This window comes from Equus quagga, chromosome 14 (genome assembly GCF_021613505.1).
Source record: "Equus quagga isolate Etosha38 chromosome 14, UCLA_HA_Equagga_1.0, whole genome shotgun sequence".
NCBI lineage: Eukaryota > Metazoa > Chordata > Mammalia > Perissodactyla > Equidae > Equus > Equus quagga.
Genome location: NC_060280.1, coordinates 60,150,352 through 60,171,198, shown reverse-complemented (window position 1 = coordinate 60,171,198; position 20,847 = coordinate 60,150,352). Strand labels below are relative to the sequence as shown.

Sequence of the window (20,847 nt, the reverse complement as noted above, 5' to 3'; positions counted from 1 at the left end):
TCTCTCCCCACACTAGAAAGTAAGGTTCAAGAGAACAGGGATTTTGGTCTGTTTTCTTCTTTGCCATATTTTTTTGGGGGGGGGAAGATTAGCCCTGAGCTAGCATCTGCTGCCAATCCTCCTCTTTTTGCTGAAGAAGATTGGCCCTGAGCTAACATCCATGCTTATCTTCCTCTATTTTATATGTTGGATGCCTGCCACAGCATGGCTTGTTAAGTGGTGCGTAGGTCAGTGCCTGGGATCCAAACTGGTGAACTGCGTGCGGGCCCTTGAAGCACAGCACATGAACTTAACTGCTACATCACCACGCCAGCCCCTTCTTTGTTGTATTTTTTCTACATAGAACAGTGTGTGACACATAATGGTTTCAATAAAGACTTCCTGAAAGACTGACTGACTGAATGAATGAATGAATGAGTGAATATAAGAAAGAATAGGAAAGAAAGAAGGAGAAAGGAAAAGAACAAAAAAAAAGAAGAAAGGAAAGGAAAGGATGAAACTTGACAAAGCAATGCAACAATTAATATGGTGTAGCCAGCACTGTAAACCAGATTTGCTTGGCTTCAAAGCCCATATCATTCCCTTATAGCATCAGTTAAGAAGCTTCTATTTGAAACAAGTATCTTAAGAGTTTAAGTAAGCTCAATAAGCATTAGCATAAAAAAGGGAAAAAAATAAGTAAAAGAAGCAAGCCAACTATCTTTCTTGAAATACAATTAGAAAATTATTCAATCAGAACTATTTATTTAGAATTCAACCATAAATAATACATTTTTCAAAACTACAGAAGTGTATATAATTCTCTGTTTTTAAAATAACTAAAATGAAAGATAATTTTGAGAGGATCAGAAACTTCTACTTTTGACCAAGATGGAGTAACAGGGATCAGATATACTCTCCTGCCTGAAACAACCCACCCCCAACAAACAAAAACAGACAAAAATATATGAGACATTGCTTATAAGACAGTGAACATTAGGCAAAGAAGGAGAGTGATCCCCGAGAGACAGGAAATAAATTAGGTGAGGCCTGTGAATGCCCTCAACTAAAGCCTTGAGAGTGTCTAGGCTACAATGTAGGGAGGGGGAACCCAGGCAGAGCCCAACGAAGTCCCTGAGTTGAAAAGACAGAACTGAGAGTCTAGGGAAAACAAGGTAAACAGAGGTCACAAAACAGACTACGAGAGAAGGGCTACACACAGAAAAATCTCCAAAGATCTGCAGAGGGCCCTCCTTGGACATTCAGAATATCGACTGGCACACACGTGTGAGAAAACTACCTGAGGCCACAGAAAGAACTGTCTGACAGGGTTAGAGAGAACAGTGCCCAGCACCAGAAACAGCGCCTGCTCCTACTGGCCAGGCTAAAAAACACCCAGGATTCATGGGGCATTTGGGTAGAAAACTCCAAAGTGGGACATAGTTAGACCTAGACTGACACTGCTCCAGTCATAAAAGGAAGACCCAAATGGATCAAACTATTTCCAAGTAACTTAACTACATCCAGATCAAAGATCAAGACAAGTTATAGGAATATAAAAATATGTGGCAACCAATAAGGTAAAACTGACAATGTCTGGCATCTGATCAAAGACTACCAGGCATGTAAAGAAGCAGGAAAATATGACCAAAACTGAGGAGAAATATGAACCATTCAAAACTGATGCAGAACTGCTAGAGATGTCAGAATTAGGAGACATGGACATTAAAAATTTTTTGTTGGCTTTTTAAAAAGGCCCTAATCAAGTTTATAGAGCTGAAAACTACAACGTCTAAGATGAAAAATACATTGGATGAGATTAATGGTAGATTAGATATTGCAGAAGAAAAGATTAATGAACTTAAAGCCACAGAACTAGCAACTATCCAACGTGAAATATCAAAAGAGGAATTTTTTTTAAATGGAAAAGAGCATCAGTGAGCTGTGGGACAATTTCAGACAGCCTAATGTATGTGCAATTGGAGTCTCTGAAGAAGAGGAGAGACGGGTGGGCCAGAAAAATTAGTTAAGAAAATAATGGCCGGAAATTTTCTGAATTTGATGAGAACTGTACATTTACAGATCCAAAAAGCTCAATGAAGACCAAACATAAGAATAATAAAGGAAACCACACAAAGGTACATTGTAATGAAGCTTTTGAAATCAGTAACAAATGGCAAATCTTAAAAGCAGCCAGAGAAAAAAGGCACATTACATGCAGAGGACTAAAGAAAAAGATGGTAGCAGATTTCTTGTCAGAAATAAAGCGAATGAGAAGGCAGTAGGGCAACATCTTTAAAGTATTGAAAGAAAAAAAGTCAGCCTAGAATTATATACCCAGTACAAATATCTTTCAAAAACAGACAAAATAAAGATTATTTTAGACATACAAAAGCTGAAAAATCTCAGCACTAACAGACTTGCACTCCAAGAAAAAATAAAGAAAATCCTTCAAGCAGAAAAAAAATTATACCAGATGAAAATACGTATCTACATAAAGAACAAAGATGAAAACATGCATCTACTTATGGGGATATAGCAATGGTAACTCCAATGGTAAATATATAAGATTTTTTTTTGAAAGATTTTATTTTTTCCTTTTTCTCCCCAAAGCCCCCCAGTACATAGTTGTATATTCTTCAGTGTGGGTCCTTCTAGTTGTGGCATGTGGGACGCTGCCTCAGCATGGTTTGATGAGCAGTGCCATGTCCGCACCCAGGAAACCAATGAAACAATGGGCCGCCTGCGGCGGAGCACACAAACTTAACCACTCGGCCACGGGGCCAGCCCCAAATATATAAGATTTTAAAAAAATATTGAAATTCCTTTAAAACATAATTAACTTCTTAAACAAAAATAATGACACTGTATTTTATGTTTTATAAAATAGGTATAAGTAAAATGTATGACAAGAACATAAAGGCCAGAAAGGGCAAAATAGAAGTATATTATTTTAAGGTTCTCATCCTGCATGTGAAGTGGTGAATATTCCTTGAAGGTAGATTGTAAGTTCAAGATTTGTACATGAACAGTCACAGCAATTCATGTATAATAGCCAAAAACTGAAACAAACCCAAATGTCTATCAACATATCAATGGATAAGCAAATTGGCGTATTTTCATATAATAGGCTACTGCTCACAATAAAAAGAAATGACACATGCAAAAAAATGGATGAATCTTAAAATAATTATATTGAGAGAAAGAAGCCAGACAAAAAAAGATTACATACTGTATGATTATATTTATATAAAATTCTAGAAGACACAACTAATCTATAGTGACAGAAAACAGGTAAGGAATGGCCTGGTGGTGAGGTGGGGCAAGAGAAAGGGACACAAAGAAACGTTTGGGAGTGACAGATATCTTGATTGCAGTGATAGTTTCTCTCATATACACGTGTGTATGAAAACTTATTAAATTATACACATTAAATATGTGCAATTTATTCTACATGAATTATTCTTCAACAAAGCTGTTTAAAAAATAATTTTGGACTTAAATTTAGGTTAAAAAACAAAAATATTTAGACTATCTACAGTGTTCTGGCTCCACAGAGTAAAAATAAAAAAGATGAAAGCTAGATTTAATATTTATAATTTTTAAGGGTTAGAATGGATCATAGAAGCCAATTAATCAAATACTTTCTTATCAGAGATAAAGGAACCAAGTCCTGGAGAGGTTTAGTGACTTGCTGAGGTCTTACAGCTATAGTTAACAGCTTACTAAACTGTCAGATCCACAGTGGCAGAGACTGTGTTATTTAGGTCACCACTGTATTCCCCAGACCTAGTACAATGCCAGACACACAGTAGGAGCTCAAGAAATATTTGTTGACTGACATTTCCCCTGGAAAGAAAGGTGAAAAGGAAAGAAAATCTCCCTTGCAATATGACTGAAAGCCTTTCCCTATCTTTGATTCCCCAATCTCTTTAATGCAAATGAGAGAATTAAGCACAGCTTCAATATCATAAAATACAAGAGAGTAAATCATATTCCATATTTTTAGCTTACTGGATATTTTATTATATTCTAATGCTTACAAACTTCTAATTCATTTACCAACTCTTAAACAAGTAGAAGAATTAACAGAAAATACTCCATTCATGAAGATTAATGACGTTTTCAAATTTAAAAAAATTTAAAGAAAAATACTTACCAAAAATTTCTCCATTTTTGGCATATTCTGTCACAAGGTACAACATATTTTTGGTCTCCATTACCTATTGATAAATAATTCCATATTAGTCTGACAGGAAAGGACTGCAATTTACTATAACATTCTATGGAGTTATCTAAATTAAAATGAATAAAAGTATCAAAGTTATGAACAATTCAGAAGACGGTGAAGTTTACAAGATTGACAATACCCTCATGCTAACACTGTGGTGAAAAATCTAGATCCTTGCTCTTGCAAGTGTGGCCCATGGACCAGCAGCAGAACCAGCACCTCCCAGGAATCTGTCAGAAATGCAGAATCTCAGGCCTCACCCGAGACCTGACACAGAGTTTACATTTTAACAAAAGCCCCAGGTGACTGCTAGGCTCAGTTGTGAGAAATACTAATATAGGTTAACAGGAATTTTGAAGACTGCCTTTTCACCACCTTCTCACTGACTTTTCTAGCCCTGCGATATGGTAGACTCTGTGTAAGAAAAGAAAAATAAAAGAGAAATCAGTTTATCTGGCCTGGAGCCTAGCTAATCTCACACAAAATGTGATATTCCTCCTACTATACTTTCATATTGCTACAAAGTATTGTTATTTTAAAACATTGTTCAAAAGCTTTTTCATAACTCCAGTGCTATACACTTTTATTTAAATTAGTTTTTCTAGGTTCAAAGAGGAAGCGTGTCATTGTCACAAACTTGATTTTTCTTTTTTTTAAAAAGATTTTATTTTTCCTTTTCCTCCCCAAAGCCCTCTGTACATAGCTGTATATTCTTTTATTTGTGGGTCCTTCTAGTTGTGGCATGTGGGATGCTGCCTCAGCATGGTTTGATGAGGGGTGCCATGTCCACGCCCAGGATCCGAACTGGCGAAACCCTGGGCAGCCGAAGCGGAGTGCGAGAACTTAACCTCTTGGCCACGGGGCCGGCCCCACAAACTTGATTTTTCAAACTACTGAACTGAAAGGAAACTAATTTATAGACTCAAAATGAGTGAGTTTTAGATTTCTTCTCTGTAACACTCTTTCTCTTTCTACTTTTCTGCACATGCTAATAATGTAAAATTTAACTGCTACCTACTGAAAGGCTGAAAACTACTTTTGCTCTAACATATAGGTTTAGGACTATCCCCTATCAGGCCAGAAAACTAAGAGCTACCTACAATTTGGTTCTAAACAAGTCAAACAGTAAATCAATTTAACTGATTATTTTGTTCAAATAAAGATAGAATTATCATGTGAACCACAGTAGTTTTAACCTCAGGTTGGCTCACGGTTCATTAGAGATTTCTAAGGATGTGATTAGTTTTTTATAAGTACCCTCTTTAAGAATATTAAAAAATACATAAATGAAGCTTAAAAGGAGAAATATTCTGATATAAATTTGACCTAAGAGGCCCTCTGCGTTTTTGAACTTTAGAAATTGTTCTGAGTGGCACACCATAGTCTCTCACTCTTAGCTAATGGTAATGTTAATGGTCTCCAATGGTCTCCCCACCTTTTTAACTGCAAACCTCTACCAATAGAAAGTTGTTTAGCCAAGTATACATATGAATGCACATATGCATACACGTGTATATATACACACACGTATGTACACGTATTTATGAATATATACATACAGAGACACAAATTACATACTTGTGCCACTGTATAAATATATTATGTACATTAGAAAATGCCCACAAGAAGATAAATATAAAAAATAAACATAATCAGAAGTTCTAATATTTTCCTTTTTATACCCCAAAGGACACTTGTGCTAACCATTTGAATGCATTCAGTGGTGTGCTAGCACTAGCTTTGAGGAAAAAAAAAGGCCCTGACTTGTAAACCAATTGTAAACCAAATTTATACCACATTCTGTGGTGTAAATACACTTACCATCACTGATTTTGAGCTACTAACACGATGTTTATCAGCTTACAAAACTTCTGAAAATTTAACAATCAGCTCTCACAAACCAACATAGGCTGAGACCAGCATACTATTTGGGGCACACATCATACTTTGCAGATCAAAGTCATAGGCTGGCATATTGTAACATTGTAGTTTAAAAGTAGTTTTCCGTGGGCTGGCCCAGTAGTTAAGTGCGCACGTTCTGCTTCAGCAGCCAAGGGTTCCCCGGTTTGGATCCCTGGTGCGGACATGGCACGGCTTGTCAAGCCATGCTGTGGCAGGCGTCCCACATATAAAGTAGAGGAAGATGGGCACGGATGTTAGCTCAGGGGCAGCCTTTCTCAGCAAAAAGAGGAGGATTGGCAGTAGTTAGCTCAAGGCTAATCTTCCTCAAAAAAAAAGTAGTTTTCCAAAACAGAAATTCTACATATCAATGACTAGAAATGTAAAAAAAAATGTTTTGTAGTAGATTACCATTCTAAAACATGAATTACTCTCTAAAAATCTGAGAAAAATCTTACTTTTAAAAAATATGCCTTACACTTGAAGTGGGTGCAGTTTATTTTACAAAAACCATATCTTAATAAAGTTGATTTTTAAAAAAATGGCTCATTTGCTTTATCTGATAAAATAACCCAAACAAAATATAAGATTTGGCTCTAGGTACTTCAGAGCATGCCACTAAGTCATATACTATTTTAGCCTTTGTATTTCATAAAACACAAACAGTATATTTTTTAAATAAGCAAAATTGCTGTATCTTCATTAATGGTACTGTCACCAAACCCAGCAGGTTTAAGCAGGGTGTCATAAATCCCCAACTCTAAACTTTTTAAATAAATAACTGAGTCTGAGCGAGAACTTAAAATTAAGCTACTAGTAGTTTTTGATTTCCTAATTTTAATTTACATATGGAAAAATGGATGTACTGAGCTTAATAAAGGCACATAATTATCTAACTAACATAAAAGAGAAAAACTATGATGCAAAATAGAGAAGTGGAAGTGAGAAGCAGAGAGAGGTAGAAGGCTGAGTCATACCTGATAAAGTTTGATTATGTGAGGGTGGTCTAACATTTTCATTATTTGTACTTCTCGGTAGATTTTCTCAAGGTTCACTGCATCCAGCTGAGATTTATCTATAATTTTTATTGCCACCTGCATCCCAGAACAAATAAATAAAATTAGTACACAATGGTTAACAATTTCCAGTTAAGAATCTTTTCAATAAATGACAACTGAGACTTGGCTGTAGGCTCCTATGACGATGATGATAACTAGTTACACCCAACGCTCATTCATTCATTCAGTAAACATTTCTTCAACATCTACAACGTGTAAGGCACTGTGGTGGATTTTGTTTGAGAGTGCCTTCAGCCTGCTAGGAAGAATAACCCTGCGAAGTTACTTTAACAAACATATTTCTCGTTTAGTAGAACTATAATGCCTTTTTACTCCATTTATAAACTGAAGAAATAAAACGTCAGCAGTTTCAACTAGTTATCATCCCACTGCAGAGTAACTATAAACATATGATCAGACAAGTAGAAGACAGTTTCTGTTGTACTGAAACACAATTTTTCTAGAAAAGCAAGTGATGCTTCCAAAGACTACAGATGTTATCTTTCTGAAAAAAAAAAGCTAAATATAAAGCATTAAAATCCATCTACATGAAAAAATACCAATTGGATTAAATTTCATTTTAAAAATCAAAGTGCAAAAACCTCAAATGTCAGTATTTACCCTAAATTTTGACTTCCTTAAAGGAATTTGATTTCAAAAAATGTGTCCTCTGCCTGTCATAACGAGATAGGAACCCAAACCACTCCAAGGGTAATAATTTGAAGGAACTGCATTTGAAGGTGAATAACTAGGTAGTCATAAATCAAAAATCAAGCAGTTTTTTCATGCAACCAAAAAGAACTAATTTTTTAAAATTACTAGATATTTGGTTAGGAAATAAGCCATTCTGATTTACATAAAATTTTCAGATAATTGGGAACCACTCAAACTTAATTATAGTAAGTTCTGAAGAAACTCTAAAATGTTCTTCACATTCTACCCAAAAGTACTCTGAACACAACTGTCTTACGCTGCTGTTTCAGGGTAATTTTTAATATCAATTGTTGTATGTGCTATAAATGTTTAATACTCCTAAAATGTATCCAAGAAAATAGGACTTAGCTTGTCAATTCACCTAATTCCCTCAGACTTCTGAACAATTAGTTTTTTCTTCTCTCCTTACGGCTGCTGTGTCCTTTACTGTTATCTCTTAAAGCTCTACTGTAAGGTTTCTCTCTCACTTTTCTCTATTTTTCATTTGCTGTCTACAGCTTGTTTCCTGGTTTGAATTAATTGTCACCCTCATAATAAATCAAGCTTCTCAGGGGAAATCAGATTACTAAATATAATGCTTAAAATTAAATTTATTGCCTAAGAAGAAAGAGGATAGCTCCTTCTCTAGGCAGTAGAGTGCGTAGGTTTTGTGATAGCTATTTTCATTCTGTTTGGTGGTATTTTATGTATTTCCATAATCAAAATATTTTAGAAACTAAAAGGTGCTATACTTTGCCTGATACGTAGACTGATTAATATCGTACTTGCTATTTGAGGACCACTGCAAACCTAAATATGTTTAAAACAAGCCCTCTCCCCAACTAGGAGCATGAGAGAAGACAGTTGCAGTTACTTTGAATAACTTTGGGTAAAAGCTGCCAGATAAAAAAGATGTGAATATTTTAATTTCCCCAATATTCCTTAGGAAGCTAACATGGAGTTTTACAGACACACATATTTTGAAGGAAATGTCTTTCCCTACGATTTCTAGATACCAGCACCCCCACCCCAACAAAAAGCTTTTATAACAAAATGGTTCACAACCATCTAATAGAAAAAAGAATTGGAGAGAAAGAAATCACGACTGAAAAAATCTCAGCATGATTACTGTCATTTAGAAAAATTTTTACTATATATAATATCTTGAGTACTTATTTAACATATTTAATGTTAAAGAAAAAGTTTAGATACTAAATACAATTAAAGCAAGGTATTACCAAGAGATATCTCCTCTTTGATATTCTTTGGGAACCTTGACCTCAAACAATGAAAAAGTGAAAAATATATAAATTACTTAATTAAATTTCATAATAATAAACTATAAACCTCATTATTTAACTTTTCTCAGCCAAAAAGTCTTAAATGACAAAATATAATTCTCTCCTCCATTTTATCTTTGGACACAGACTGTATGTATACGGACTACAGGCCTCTATATTTATATCTTTACAATTACCCCTTTGTTTGCAAGCCTGCTATAAGAGGATTATGAGAAAGCAAAGAACTAAAGAAAAAGTAAAGCATGTGTCAGCATACTCCTTATAAATAGTTAGGGCAAGTCTAACTGCTGTAACAAGTAGACCCCAAAATGTATCATGATTCAAACACAACAGAAGTTTATTTCTTGCTTATGTTGTGGAACTGGAAGAGAGAAGCTAGCAGGTGGCCTCCTCCATGCAGGCACATGAAGTGCAAGAAGGCTCTATCTTTAACAGGTGGCTTTCACAGTTACCCTGAAGGTGGTCTCCATTCTAGCCAGACAAGAGAAAAAGGCTTGGAGGAGCACTCATGACAGGTTTTTATGGGCCAGGCATGGAATTGGCACACATTATTTCTGTTCACTCCATTAATTAGAACTCAGTCACATGACCATACCTAAATGCAAGGGAGCCAAGAAACAGTCCAGTTGTAGGACCAGGAAGAAAAGGAAACAGTGGATTTTTGGTGATTAGCTAGGAGTCTCTGCCATCCTCTTCCAGGTAATTTCTTAACAATGGGACTCTTTATCAAGTACTTCCCAGAAATAGAATGATGATGATGATGACTTTCACAACTGCACAGCACTTTTTAATTTAACAAGACACTTTAACGTATTTTATCTTGGTTACTTCTTGACTTGGAGAAGTAAATGAACAAGGAGTACATCCATGAGTTGATGAAATTGAGGCTCAAAAGATGTTACATAATCTACAAAGGTGTCAAAGTGCAAGCGAATTAATGGGAAAAAACCGCAGGCCATCTAACTCCAAGTGCAATCTTCTCACTCTTTCAAAGAGCCTATTATTCACACATTTACTGAGCACCTGTTGTGTGCCCGGAATTATGCCCAGGACACAAAAATGAACAAGATCTGATTCCTACCCTCAAGGAACTTAATAGACCTGTGAGAACAAAGAGAACACATTTTGGAAAACAAATTTTATCAACAAAAAATCTGCACCTTGGGATTTCCTCAATGGTGTATGAAAGTCCCAACTTACAAAAGGGTTGTGTTCCAATTATAACTTAGATTTCTGGGAACCTACTTTCTGCACCCCTTCTCTACTTAGTTCTAAATGTGGTACCAAGGACAAAAACCTGCACAAAGTCAAGCAAGAGACTCCGTAAATCGAAGGATCCCTTTTCGTTGTTGTTCACCTAAATTATTCAGCTCTTTTTCGTGTGTGTGTGAGGAAGACTGTTGCTGAGTTAACATCTGTGCCAATCTTCCTCTATTTTATGTGGGACACTGCCACAGCATGGCTTGACAAGCAGTGCTAGGTCCACGCCTGGGATCTGAACCTGGAAACCCCGGATCTCCGAAGCGGAGCACACGAACTTAACCACTACGCCAATGGGCTGGGCCCTCTTTAATTCTTAATTATGCATGCAATAGCTTTAAAAAAATCCTTCAGTGAATTTATATGGAGATAGAAAAATTAATATTCCTTCTCCTAGGGGACAAAACGAAGGTTTCCTATACAACTGTGAAGGGGGTATTAGATAAACTAGATTACTACCAAACTAAATACCATGTAAAGTAGCAACACTGATTATTCAACCTCAGAACCAGGAAAACATGAATTAAAAAAGACCGATTATTCAACCTCAGAAACAGGAAAATGTGAATTAAGAATAATAAAATACCTAATATAATGTTATATGTCAATTATATCTCAAAAATACCCATTTTGACTTATTATATTTGCAAAGATTAAAAAGTAAACACCCTTGTGAGCTAAGATTCAATGAGATGGTCACTTTTACATACTGCTAGTAGGAATATAAAATAGGTCATAATTTTTCTAGAAGGAAATTTGGTAATCTTTACCAAGAACCTTAAAAATCATCTGTCCAATTTAGCCTAAGAATTCTACTTCTGAGAAATTATTTGAAGGAAATAATCTGAAACGATGATAAAAATTTATGTGTAAACATATTCAAGAATATTATCTTACAATATAAAAAATATAAACAATAATTGGGAAATAATTATATGAGTTATGGTAAGTTTATTTAATGACACGCTATTAAAATAGTTCCTTTTAATAATATGGAAAAATGTTTAGACTAAAATATTAAGTAAGAAATCAGGATATCAGTGTAGCCTCAACACAAAGTATGTGTAGAAAAAGATAAGGAAAATCTAGATACAAATATGACAAAAATGTTATCAGTGGGTGAAAAATAGGGATTATTTTATTTTCTTGCTTTATACTTTTAGGTACAGTTTTTCCTCAGTAAGCATGAATTACTTTTCCAATAAGAAAAAAGAAAAATGAAACGGAGTTATATTTATCACATATGCTAACTTCATCTGTGAAATATTAGCCATTTTCATTTTCTTATTTTCTAAATTCTCTACAAAATGGCTATATTATTTTATAAGATTTAAATATTAAGAAAACTATATACACAGAAATGCTTCCAACAACGTTAAGCAAAAAAAAATATACATATATAAAAGTAACAACTATGTAAAATACAAATTTGCAAGGAAGACAAGGGATTAAATTCAAGAGCAGAAATGAAATAGTGTTAAACTGATGGATAAAAGAAATTCTTTCATTTTTCAAAACATAATTTAATGGTAATGTTACCCTGTCTTTGATAATTTTAGAAAAAATTATTTCACTTCCCATAAAAGAAATATTAATTTCATGTACTTAAAGAAACCACACATACAATGGTGGCTTTGGGGTGCTTTGTAAGGAAGTCACACAGTAAGACCTATTCTAGCAACAAATCAGAAGAGATTAATGTATGTTTGCCGTCTCGGGTAATACTTGCTTCAGGGCTGCTTACTACTAATACACTAAGTCTACACTGTCCTTCTGAAGTACCAAGTAGCATTATCCTTACCATATGATTAGATATTTGAAATTAAAAATAAATGCACTTTTCAAGTTTATACATCAAAACATGGGTGGAATCAGAACATACTAGCCTATCATTTGATTGAAAAGTGAATGTGGGCCTGGCCCAGTGGCACAGTGGTTAAGTTTCTGTGTTCTGCTTCAACAGCCTGGGGTTTGCAGGTTCGGATCCCAGGCATGGACATACACACTGCTCATCAAGCCATGCTGTGGCGGTGTCCCACATACAAACTAGAGGAAGACTGGCACAGATCTTAGCTCAGGGCCAATCTTCCATACCAAAAAAAAAGAATATGATTGGTCTACATGAAAAGTTTCTGAAACCACTGAGAGTCAGTAGTAAAACTGACTTGGACACTTCTAGGTACTCTTTAAGAATAATGTCAACATTTTTTCAAATTTAAAACTTGACTTTTAAAATAAAAAATTTATATAATAAAACAAATGCTCATGAAGATTTGATTTGTATTTTATAATGCTGGGAGAGGAAAACAGACAGGAGGAAATGTGAATGTCACTACACTTTGAGATCCATAAAAACTGAATTGAGAATGCTTAAGACTGTAAAAGAAGTGATCAAAAATAATCTCCTATCTTAAAAACTATTTAAACAAATAAAAAAAAAGACTACTCAATTAAAAAGTGGGCCAAAGAACAAAAAAGCAATTCACAAAAATATTTAATCTTATAAGACTGTGTAATCAAAGTAAATCAAAATGCAAATTCAAATAAAAATATTATTTTCCCCTATCAAACTGAGAAAAACTTAAAAAATAATATTGCTGGTAAGCATGTATTCTTCTTGATGAAAATTCATAGGTATTCCTTTTCTGGAGGGTAATTTGGCATCTCATGCCATAACATGTGGATGTAAAGGACATACTCCGTGACCCAAGAATTCCAGTGCTATGAGACTACCCTGAGGATGAACAAAGACGTATATACAGGAATGCCCTCTGAAACATTATTTTAGAAAGAGAAACAGCAAGAGAGAGAAATAGTCTAAATGTTCAATAATAAGAAATAGATTAAATAAAATATAAAGTCACATGCAAGGGTACTATTTAACCATGCTTTAGGCATTTTTTTTTTAAACTTAGGGAAATGCTAATAACACATTAAGTGAAAAAACAGATTATATGTATAAATATAAATAAAATATATGTGAATAAATAAGAGGATATGAACCAAATATCAACAGTGGTTATCTCTTGGTCTGGATGGTGGAATTAAGGATGTTTATTTTCTTCTTTGATCTTTTCAACAATATCTAAAATGAACATACATATCTTTTGTAATTGGGGGAAAAACACATAAATACTACGTTTACTTTAAAGAAGAACTTAAAACAAACTTTAGCATCATTTTTCAGTTTAATTCATCCAAGATTCATCTTGTTTAAAGTATTTTTTAATGTTTTTTAAAATGAAGAGTTTCTGATGAAATTCCCAAATGTAATTGTCTTTGATTCTTCTAATAATCTCAAACTGGATTATGGGCTGTTTCTCTCTGAAGAGCAGGAAAGCATTCTCCACCAATGTTCTGCATAAAGAAACTTTTACATAAATAACTTATTTCAAAACTATGAAGGTGGAAGGTAGAAGAGGTACTAGGTACACTGAAGAAGAAAGATATCTTAATGAATTTCTGGAATCCATCTGGCTTCAAGGAAATGAATCTGCCATCAGCAGTGGGCCATAAATCAAATGTCATCCTGTGAATCCAAGAATCAAGGCCAGTTTCAGTTATTTCCAAATAAATGTTTTCTTAATTGCCTGACACTGAGATAGAATTTCCCAGTGGAATGAAGACGAGAACACATTAAACTCTGTTAAAGTTAAAAATTTCTAGAGAATATAAAAATTTACACAACTTTTATTTTGCACGTTTGTCTCCCTCACCCTCCTCCGAAAAGAACAGATCATTTTGAACAATATTTAGAAAAAATAATTTGCCAAATATTACTTGTCTTGGGTGCCAAGAAACTAGAGAACAATTTCTAATAATGCATATATATTCCATGACAAATACAATTTTTATTTCAACACACAATTAAAGATCATACAGAGGCCTAGATACAAATATTAGTGATTAAGTTATTTGGTAACAAGTCCTGTTGCACATAGTACAGCTGCTTCTTGCAATCTGGAATATTTCACAGCACAAGATTAACAACATGACAACTGAGAAGAGTCTTAAAATTTTAAAGCAAAATATAAAGTTTAAATGTACTAAAAAAGTTAAGTTCTCTTCTTCAAGAAACACTATAGTAATCAGGGTGTAATATGCCCCTTCTGTTGTTTCTACTCTTGCTCTAAAAATGCAATTTTGATACCTTATTTGGAAAGCTTTAAAAACACTTACATTTTAAGGTAATAGTTAGTTTAAGAATTATGCCTAAATATAAAAGTCCCAAACTGCACATAGAAAGCTTTTCAGTGAAGAAAAGCAATTTTCAGAGTGTCCTTGCTATCAGTTTTAGGAATGTAAGTGCCCAACATCTACATGCTATTTTAATAAGGTAATTTTCAGAAACTCTGTGAAATATCTTTAAGAGTTCATGGACCACACATTAATATGCTCTTTAGCTAAGCAATATAAAAGGTATGATATTGAGGAAAACTCAACTATCTGTCACAGAAAAGGTCTGAAAATAACTAAGGATGGTTATCCCCGGTTGGAGACATTATGGGTAGTTCTTTTCATTTATTTATACTTTTTAATTTTCAATAATAAACAAGGAGATTCGGTAAAAATACATAATTCTTTAATATAAAAATAATACCTTCTTACTTGGTAATTTCCCTTCTAGGAATTTCCCCCCAATCCCTCCTCCCCCCAAAATTAAAAGCGAAGACACAAGAGTTACATACACAAAAATCATTCACTGCAATTTATTTACTATAAGTGAAAACTGGAAATTATCCTTTTCAATAGCTAGGAAATCATTAAGTAAAACAGGATTCATCTACAAGGCAGAACACTACGCAGTTATTAAAAATGTCTTATAAAGTTATATATATAATAAGCAAAATGCTTAGGCAATAACAATAAGTGGGAAAAAAGGATACAATTTATGTAAGTGTACATAAAATGTAATCTCAACTATGGGAAAAAAAATGCATATAAAAAAAAGAGTAGAGGGGAGGTCAGCCCCGTGGCCAAGTGGTTAAGTTCATGCGCCCGGCTTTGGTGGCCCACCCAGGATTTTGCTGGTTCTGATCCTGGGCGCGGACATGGCATCACTCTTCAGGCCATGCTGAGGTGGCGTCCCACACGCCACAACTAGAAGGACCCACAACTAAGAATACACAACTATGTACTGGGGGGATTTGGGGAGAAAAAGCAGGAAAAAAAAAAAGGGAAGATTGGCAACAGTTGTTAGCTCAGGTGCCAATCTTTAAAAAATAAAAAAAAAATTTAAAAAAAAGACTGGAGGGAAATAATGCCATAATGTTAAGAATGATTTATTCCCATTGGTGGAGGAATTACACAGGTACTTTTTTGTGCACTATACTCTTTATATTTTCTACAGTAAGACTATATTTCTTTAACAGTCAGAAAACAAAAAACAGTTTAAGGGCACAAGTGACTTTTCTGGAATTTTATTTAACAGACAAAAAGCAATGAAAACCAGCCATACAATTAGTTAGAAGGAAAAAGTTCCTTGCTAGTACAGTATTAACAAAACACTACTCAAGGACATTCATAGCATAGCAAACTAGCAACCACTATTGCCTAAAATAGTTCAACAGTCTCAATGCTATTATTCTTTCCTCATTATGTTAATTTTATAAAATTAGATACTCTAATTCATAAACCACAAACCAGTACTACGAAGTTTCTATGAAGTATTACATTAGGAAGCTGGATTCTGCCACCACCTGCCTTCCCTTTTGTGTGCAAAATTTACATAGAGATCTAACATGAGAACACCGCTTCATATGATGATGTAATTATATTTCTCAAACAATGTTAAGCTATTTGATAGATTAGACCAAAATGAAGATCTCTTTTGTCTACTGTTTCTTTCCCCCTAAAAGGCAAACGGTCTTGGATCTCCCAAGCTCTGTAGAAAATCTACCATTTTTGAGTGTTATAAAACAAGAGACGGAGAAAAGCCAATTAAAAATAAAAGGCTCCAATTGTTCATCACACAGATGTTTAAACTAAGCCCCCAAATTTCCTTCAGGTTCAAACTTGGGAAAAAAAGACTTCCAACTTTTAAAACACACAAACTTACACTGATGTTAAAGCATACCATATTGAAGAAAGTTTGATAAGCAGTAAGTATAATCATATTTTGCTGATATTGTTTTTTATAGCATATTAATTGTTCTCACTGTAATTAGTAGTGTAGGATGTTCAGTAATGAGAATCTAAAATAACATTAAATAAAACAAAGTTTCCACTAGCCACATGATTTATGGTATTTGAGGCAGTTGCTGTATTCATCAAAGACACAAATATTTATCCAGTGAATGAAGGAAGAAAAAAATACTGCTTAAAAAAACCCCTCACTAACAACAAATAGTATACTTTAAGAAACAACTGTATCTGTGCCAGTAGCTAAGCAATTCTTAATGTAAATTACCATAAAAGAGCACAGAGCAACTTTATAAAACTTGAGATCTACAAGAACTACTCTCTTCACTAATTACCTTGCTATTTCCCTCACTCCTCTCAATTTTAATATCTCCAATCAAATTACCACACCCACCCACCCATCTTAAATTCACACTATTTCTCTCTATATGTTAAGGATGGCTTTTTTAGAAAAGCACAAGGGAGATGGGTTCTGTGGACTCGAAATTTCAGCTTTTAACTTAAATCATTTTACACACATATACTACACACACAATTCAGGATCCGAGTGCTCCTTCATGATCTGACTTGTGCCTTCAGTTACAAACGCATTGATCTCACTCTATCTGATAGCCAAACCATGACACTGCTCCACAGCGCCCCCTAGCTCTACCAGTGGTATCAGTTTAAAAGGGATATCGTTTGAACTGTCAACCTGAAGAGAAAGTCAGTCATACCAGCTCCAATTAAGCAGTTTTTAAATAGATACAATATTACCTAAATTTGACCTAATAAATAAAAGCTGACAATTAAATCTTGTAACTAATACTGATAAGAACTGATGAGAAAAACAAAATGAACTGATGGGTTTGGAATTCAACCACATAACAGTACAGTTCAAAAGTTCTGTAGAAGCTCTGTAATGCGTAAGCTGTTTGATTTTTAGACAGTCATTAAGCAAAGACTCATATAAAATACACATTGAAAATACCTTCTTTTCATGTAATTTAAGGGGAAATGGCATGGCATTAGGCCATGGTTCTTTAGAGGAATGCAACCAATTTCTTTCTTCATCTTTAAAAATGCCGGGATCAGATTGAGTAATCTCACTATAGTCACATTATTTATCATTACAAACTTAATCTAAGTTGCTAACACTGGTAAATTTGTGAGAGGAAAACTTACGACCTTGGTCCTGATGCTAAAAAATAAGTTAGATTTGAGCTGAATGAGTATCAGTAGGGGAGGGCAAAAAGTGAAGATGACACAACGACATATACCCCTTCTTTTGGAAATGGACTCTTTCACATTAAGCAAAACTTCTAAGAACAAAAGCTACAAAAATCACTCAAGTTTTCAAATGCCCTTCGCCTTACACGGCCATTCTGGAAAAAAAAAAAGTCCTACATTATTCCATATTCAAACTCTGGTACATTCACACTAATAAGGGCAAAAACTGAAAAGGATGTAAACTGAAGGCAAAAAAACTGAGAAAGGATGAAACTCCAGACCAACTACCATAAAGCAGAGTACAGTACGTCAAAAACACAAGGTTTTATTCTAAAGAATGGTTTTGTTTCTACCGTTTTTCTAAAGTATTTAATTTGCACGTCTTAAAATAGAGACCCTGAGGAGAGCAGCTTGAGGCAGTGGAAGGAAGGGGGGCGGGTTAGGTAAGAACAGAGACTTGTGAGAAAATATGTGCGGTGCATTAGAATGTGCAATGGATGGGGGGATGCTGGATTCACCGTCAGGAGGCAGTTGAAGGCTTTATGAGTAGAGAGGCACAATCTGATGTGGCTTAAGGAAGGCGTATTCACAGCCAGAATGCACACCTGGTAAAGGGACGACCCAGGATAAGAAAGACTAACCCATCAACCGTGCAAATGCAGAGATGACCATTTTAACCAGTTCCATTGTCTGGAGTATTAGATGGAAATGCCTCAGGCACGAGACCAAGCTAGCCTGACACCAAATCCCAGACACTGTCGGGCAAAAGGAGGGAGACAAGATGGACAGTGACCGTCCGGCATTCCCGGCCTCGGGGGCCCCTTCTTGGCGGGACCGGGGACGGGAGCGAGGGGAGCCAGGGTCCCGGGGGCCGTGCGATGCCCCGTCCGGGGAGCCCGAGAGCCGGCGGTCCCCTCCTCGGGGCTGGCGACGGCTCTCCTCGAGCAGCCCAGGAGCACGGAGACTTCCCCTCCCACCCCACCCCCAGCCGAAAGCAGGGAAGACGCGGAACTTGGGCTCCGGAGCGGAGGCCACAGACCAGGTCACGGCCCGGGTGAGAGGCTCCGGGCGAAATTCCGTGCGGCCACCGGGGGTGGCGTAGGGAAGGCAAAGCCCCGGCTGCCCGGGTTTCCAATCAGACGACACTCGGTCCGAGCGACCCGGCCCCGACCCCTCCGGCGCTGGCCGACCCCCTGCACCTCCTGGGTCCCCACAGTCCCGGGCCCTCTCGCCTCAGCTGGTGACCCGGCCTCTCGCATCTCCCCAGGCCCCCGCTGCAGCCGCCCCTCTCGGTAAACAGCTCCTCTCCCGAACCCTCGCCTCGGACGCTCCCGCCGAGCCCCGGGCCGCACCTCCGTCTTGGTGATCCGGTGCCGCCCCAGCTTCACCACGGCGAAGTTGCCCTTGCCCAGCGTGCCCTCGATGTCGTAGAACCCCACCCGGACCGGCCCGCGCTGCAAGTGCCTCGGGCCATCCGCCATGACCATGCTGGGCCCCGCTGCTAGACACGGCGGACTGGAGCGCGGGCTGGCGGGCTGGCGGGCTGGCGGCGCGGCTGGGCTCGGGCGACGGCCGCTCGGCTCGCTCCTCCGCTCGGTCCCTCCTGCTCCGCAGGGCCCAGCCAGGCGCGCGCCGCTGCTGACGTGCGTCGACGTCAGGGGGCCGGGGCAGGGGGGCGGGGGCGGGACCGGGCCTCGATTGGTCACCATGGCGACCGGAGCACCGCAGACGTCGGCGGCTGGAGGGAGGGAAGACGGGCGGGGCCTGGACGGCGCGTTCCTTCCGGGCTCCCGCGCCCTCAGCTCTCCCCGCCGCCTCGCCGCTGCCGGGGGCGGGGTCGCCTCCCGGCCCGCCCAGTTCCCCGGCCACCCAGCCGAAGGGCAAGAGCGAGCCCTGGTGGGCGGAGCGGGGGCGTGCAGCGACCTGGACCCGGCTTGCAGTTCCCCTCGCCCGCCCCGGCATTCTCCGCCCACCCGCGGACCTTCCCGCCAAAACCTCTCACCTCTGACTACAGCGCGTCCTAAATTTGGCACGGGCAAAGAACTGGCTGAGCAATGCGTTGCTCACAGGCTCCTTTCTTTGTATTTTTTCTCGTCTGTTTCTATATAAATCGCTCCACATTTTGATGTCTCTGAGAAGTCATTCTGACAGCAGCACGGTCGCTTATAGAATCACAGAATATCAACGCTGAAGAGACCCTAGAGATCACCTAATCTGGGGATTTGGAGCCTCGAATGGCCTTCGGAGCTTCGAATCCCCTAAAATGTACGCGAATTTTTGCTTGAGCTTGTCTCTGGGGAGATGAGACTGTAGCTTTTATCAGATTCCCAAACGCGCTGACGACCCAGAAGAGGTTAAGAAATAGTTATCTGATGCAATTTCTTTTCAGATGAAGAATCAAGCCCCAGTGAGGGAATTACCTAGGTCACGCAGGTAATGGTAGAATTAGGATTGCAAATCACCACACCAGTCTTCCATATGGTGATTCAAGGAAACAAGTAAAGCGTTATTTTAATATTTTGAAGTATATTACGTGGCTCCAGATCTAGATTTCTAAATGCCAGTCTCCACTAAAAGGAACCAGACCCTTTGGTGAAATGGCTGATTCCAGGGCAGAGAGAGGGAAACTATAAAATACCCTTAAAAGATCTTGTGCCAGAAAGCAAGATTTTCAAAGAATGATGAGGACATGTCAAAAGGAAACAGGAGCCTCGACGTACCAAATCTGGGACAATTTTAGCATCATGAATGAATAATGATAGAAATGGATTACAACACAATGAGTTTTAAAAAGAACCCGTGAGTGCATACTTATTCTTAAAATATTAAATAAATAAAGGGGAGAGAAATGACAATTCTTGTTGACAGTGGAATGGCAACTAATGTACATAGAAGAAATGATGAAATTAGGAAATCACCATTTTGCAACCACTATAGTAATAATTGTAATAATATAGTAATATAGTATATTTGTAATAATTGATTCAGATAGAATTCTCAATAGATGTTAAAATCATTGAGTGAAAGTTTGCTGGGTAACAGGATATTTACACAGTCTCAAAGTATTTTCAGATTT

The 20,847-nt window shown here is 37.2% G+C and overlaps 1 protein-coding gene across 2 annotated transcripts in view; it reads right to left on the bottom strand.

Annotated features, from left to right (window-relative positions):
• SIK2 (salt inducible kinase 2) overlaps positions 1-19,381 on the bottom strand; it is a 118,011-nt gene extending 98,630 nt beyond the window's left edge. For both annotated transcript variants that reach the window (XR_006891891.1, XM_046685032.1), the window contains exons 1-3: positions 19,124-19,381; positions 7,087-7,203; positions 4,139-4,202 (exon numbers count right to left, since the gene is read on the bottom strand). Coding sequence is in view for 1 of the 2 variants with exons in the window: in XM_046685032.1 (XP_046540988.1) it covers positions 4,139-4,202; positions 7,087-7,203; positions 19,124-19,258 (316 nt within the window). In the remaining variant the exon portion in view is untranslated. The remainder of the gene's footprint in view (positions 1-4,138; positions 4,203-7,086; positions 7,204-19,123) is intronic.
• Positions 19,382-20,847: the final 1,466 nt, after the last annotated feature.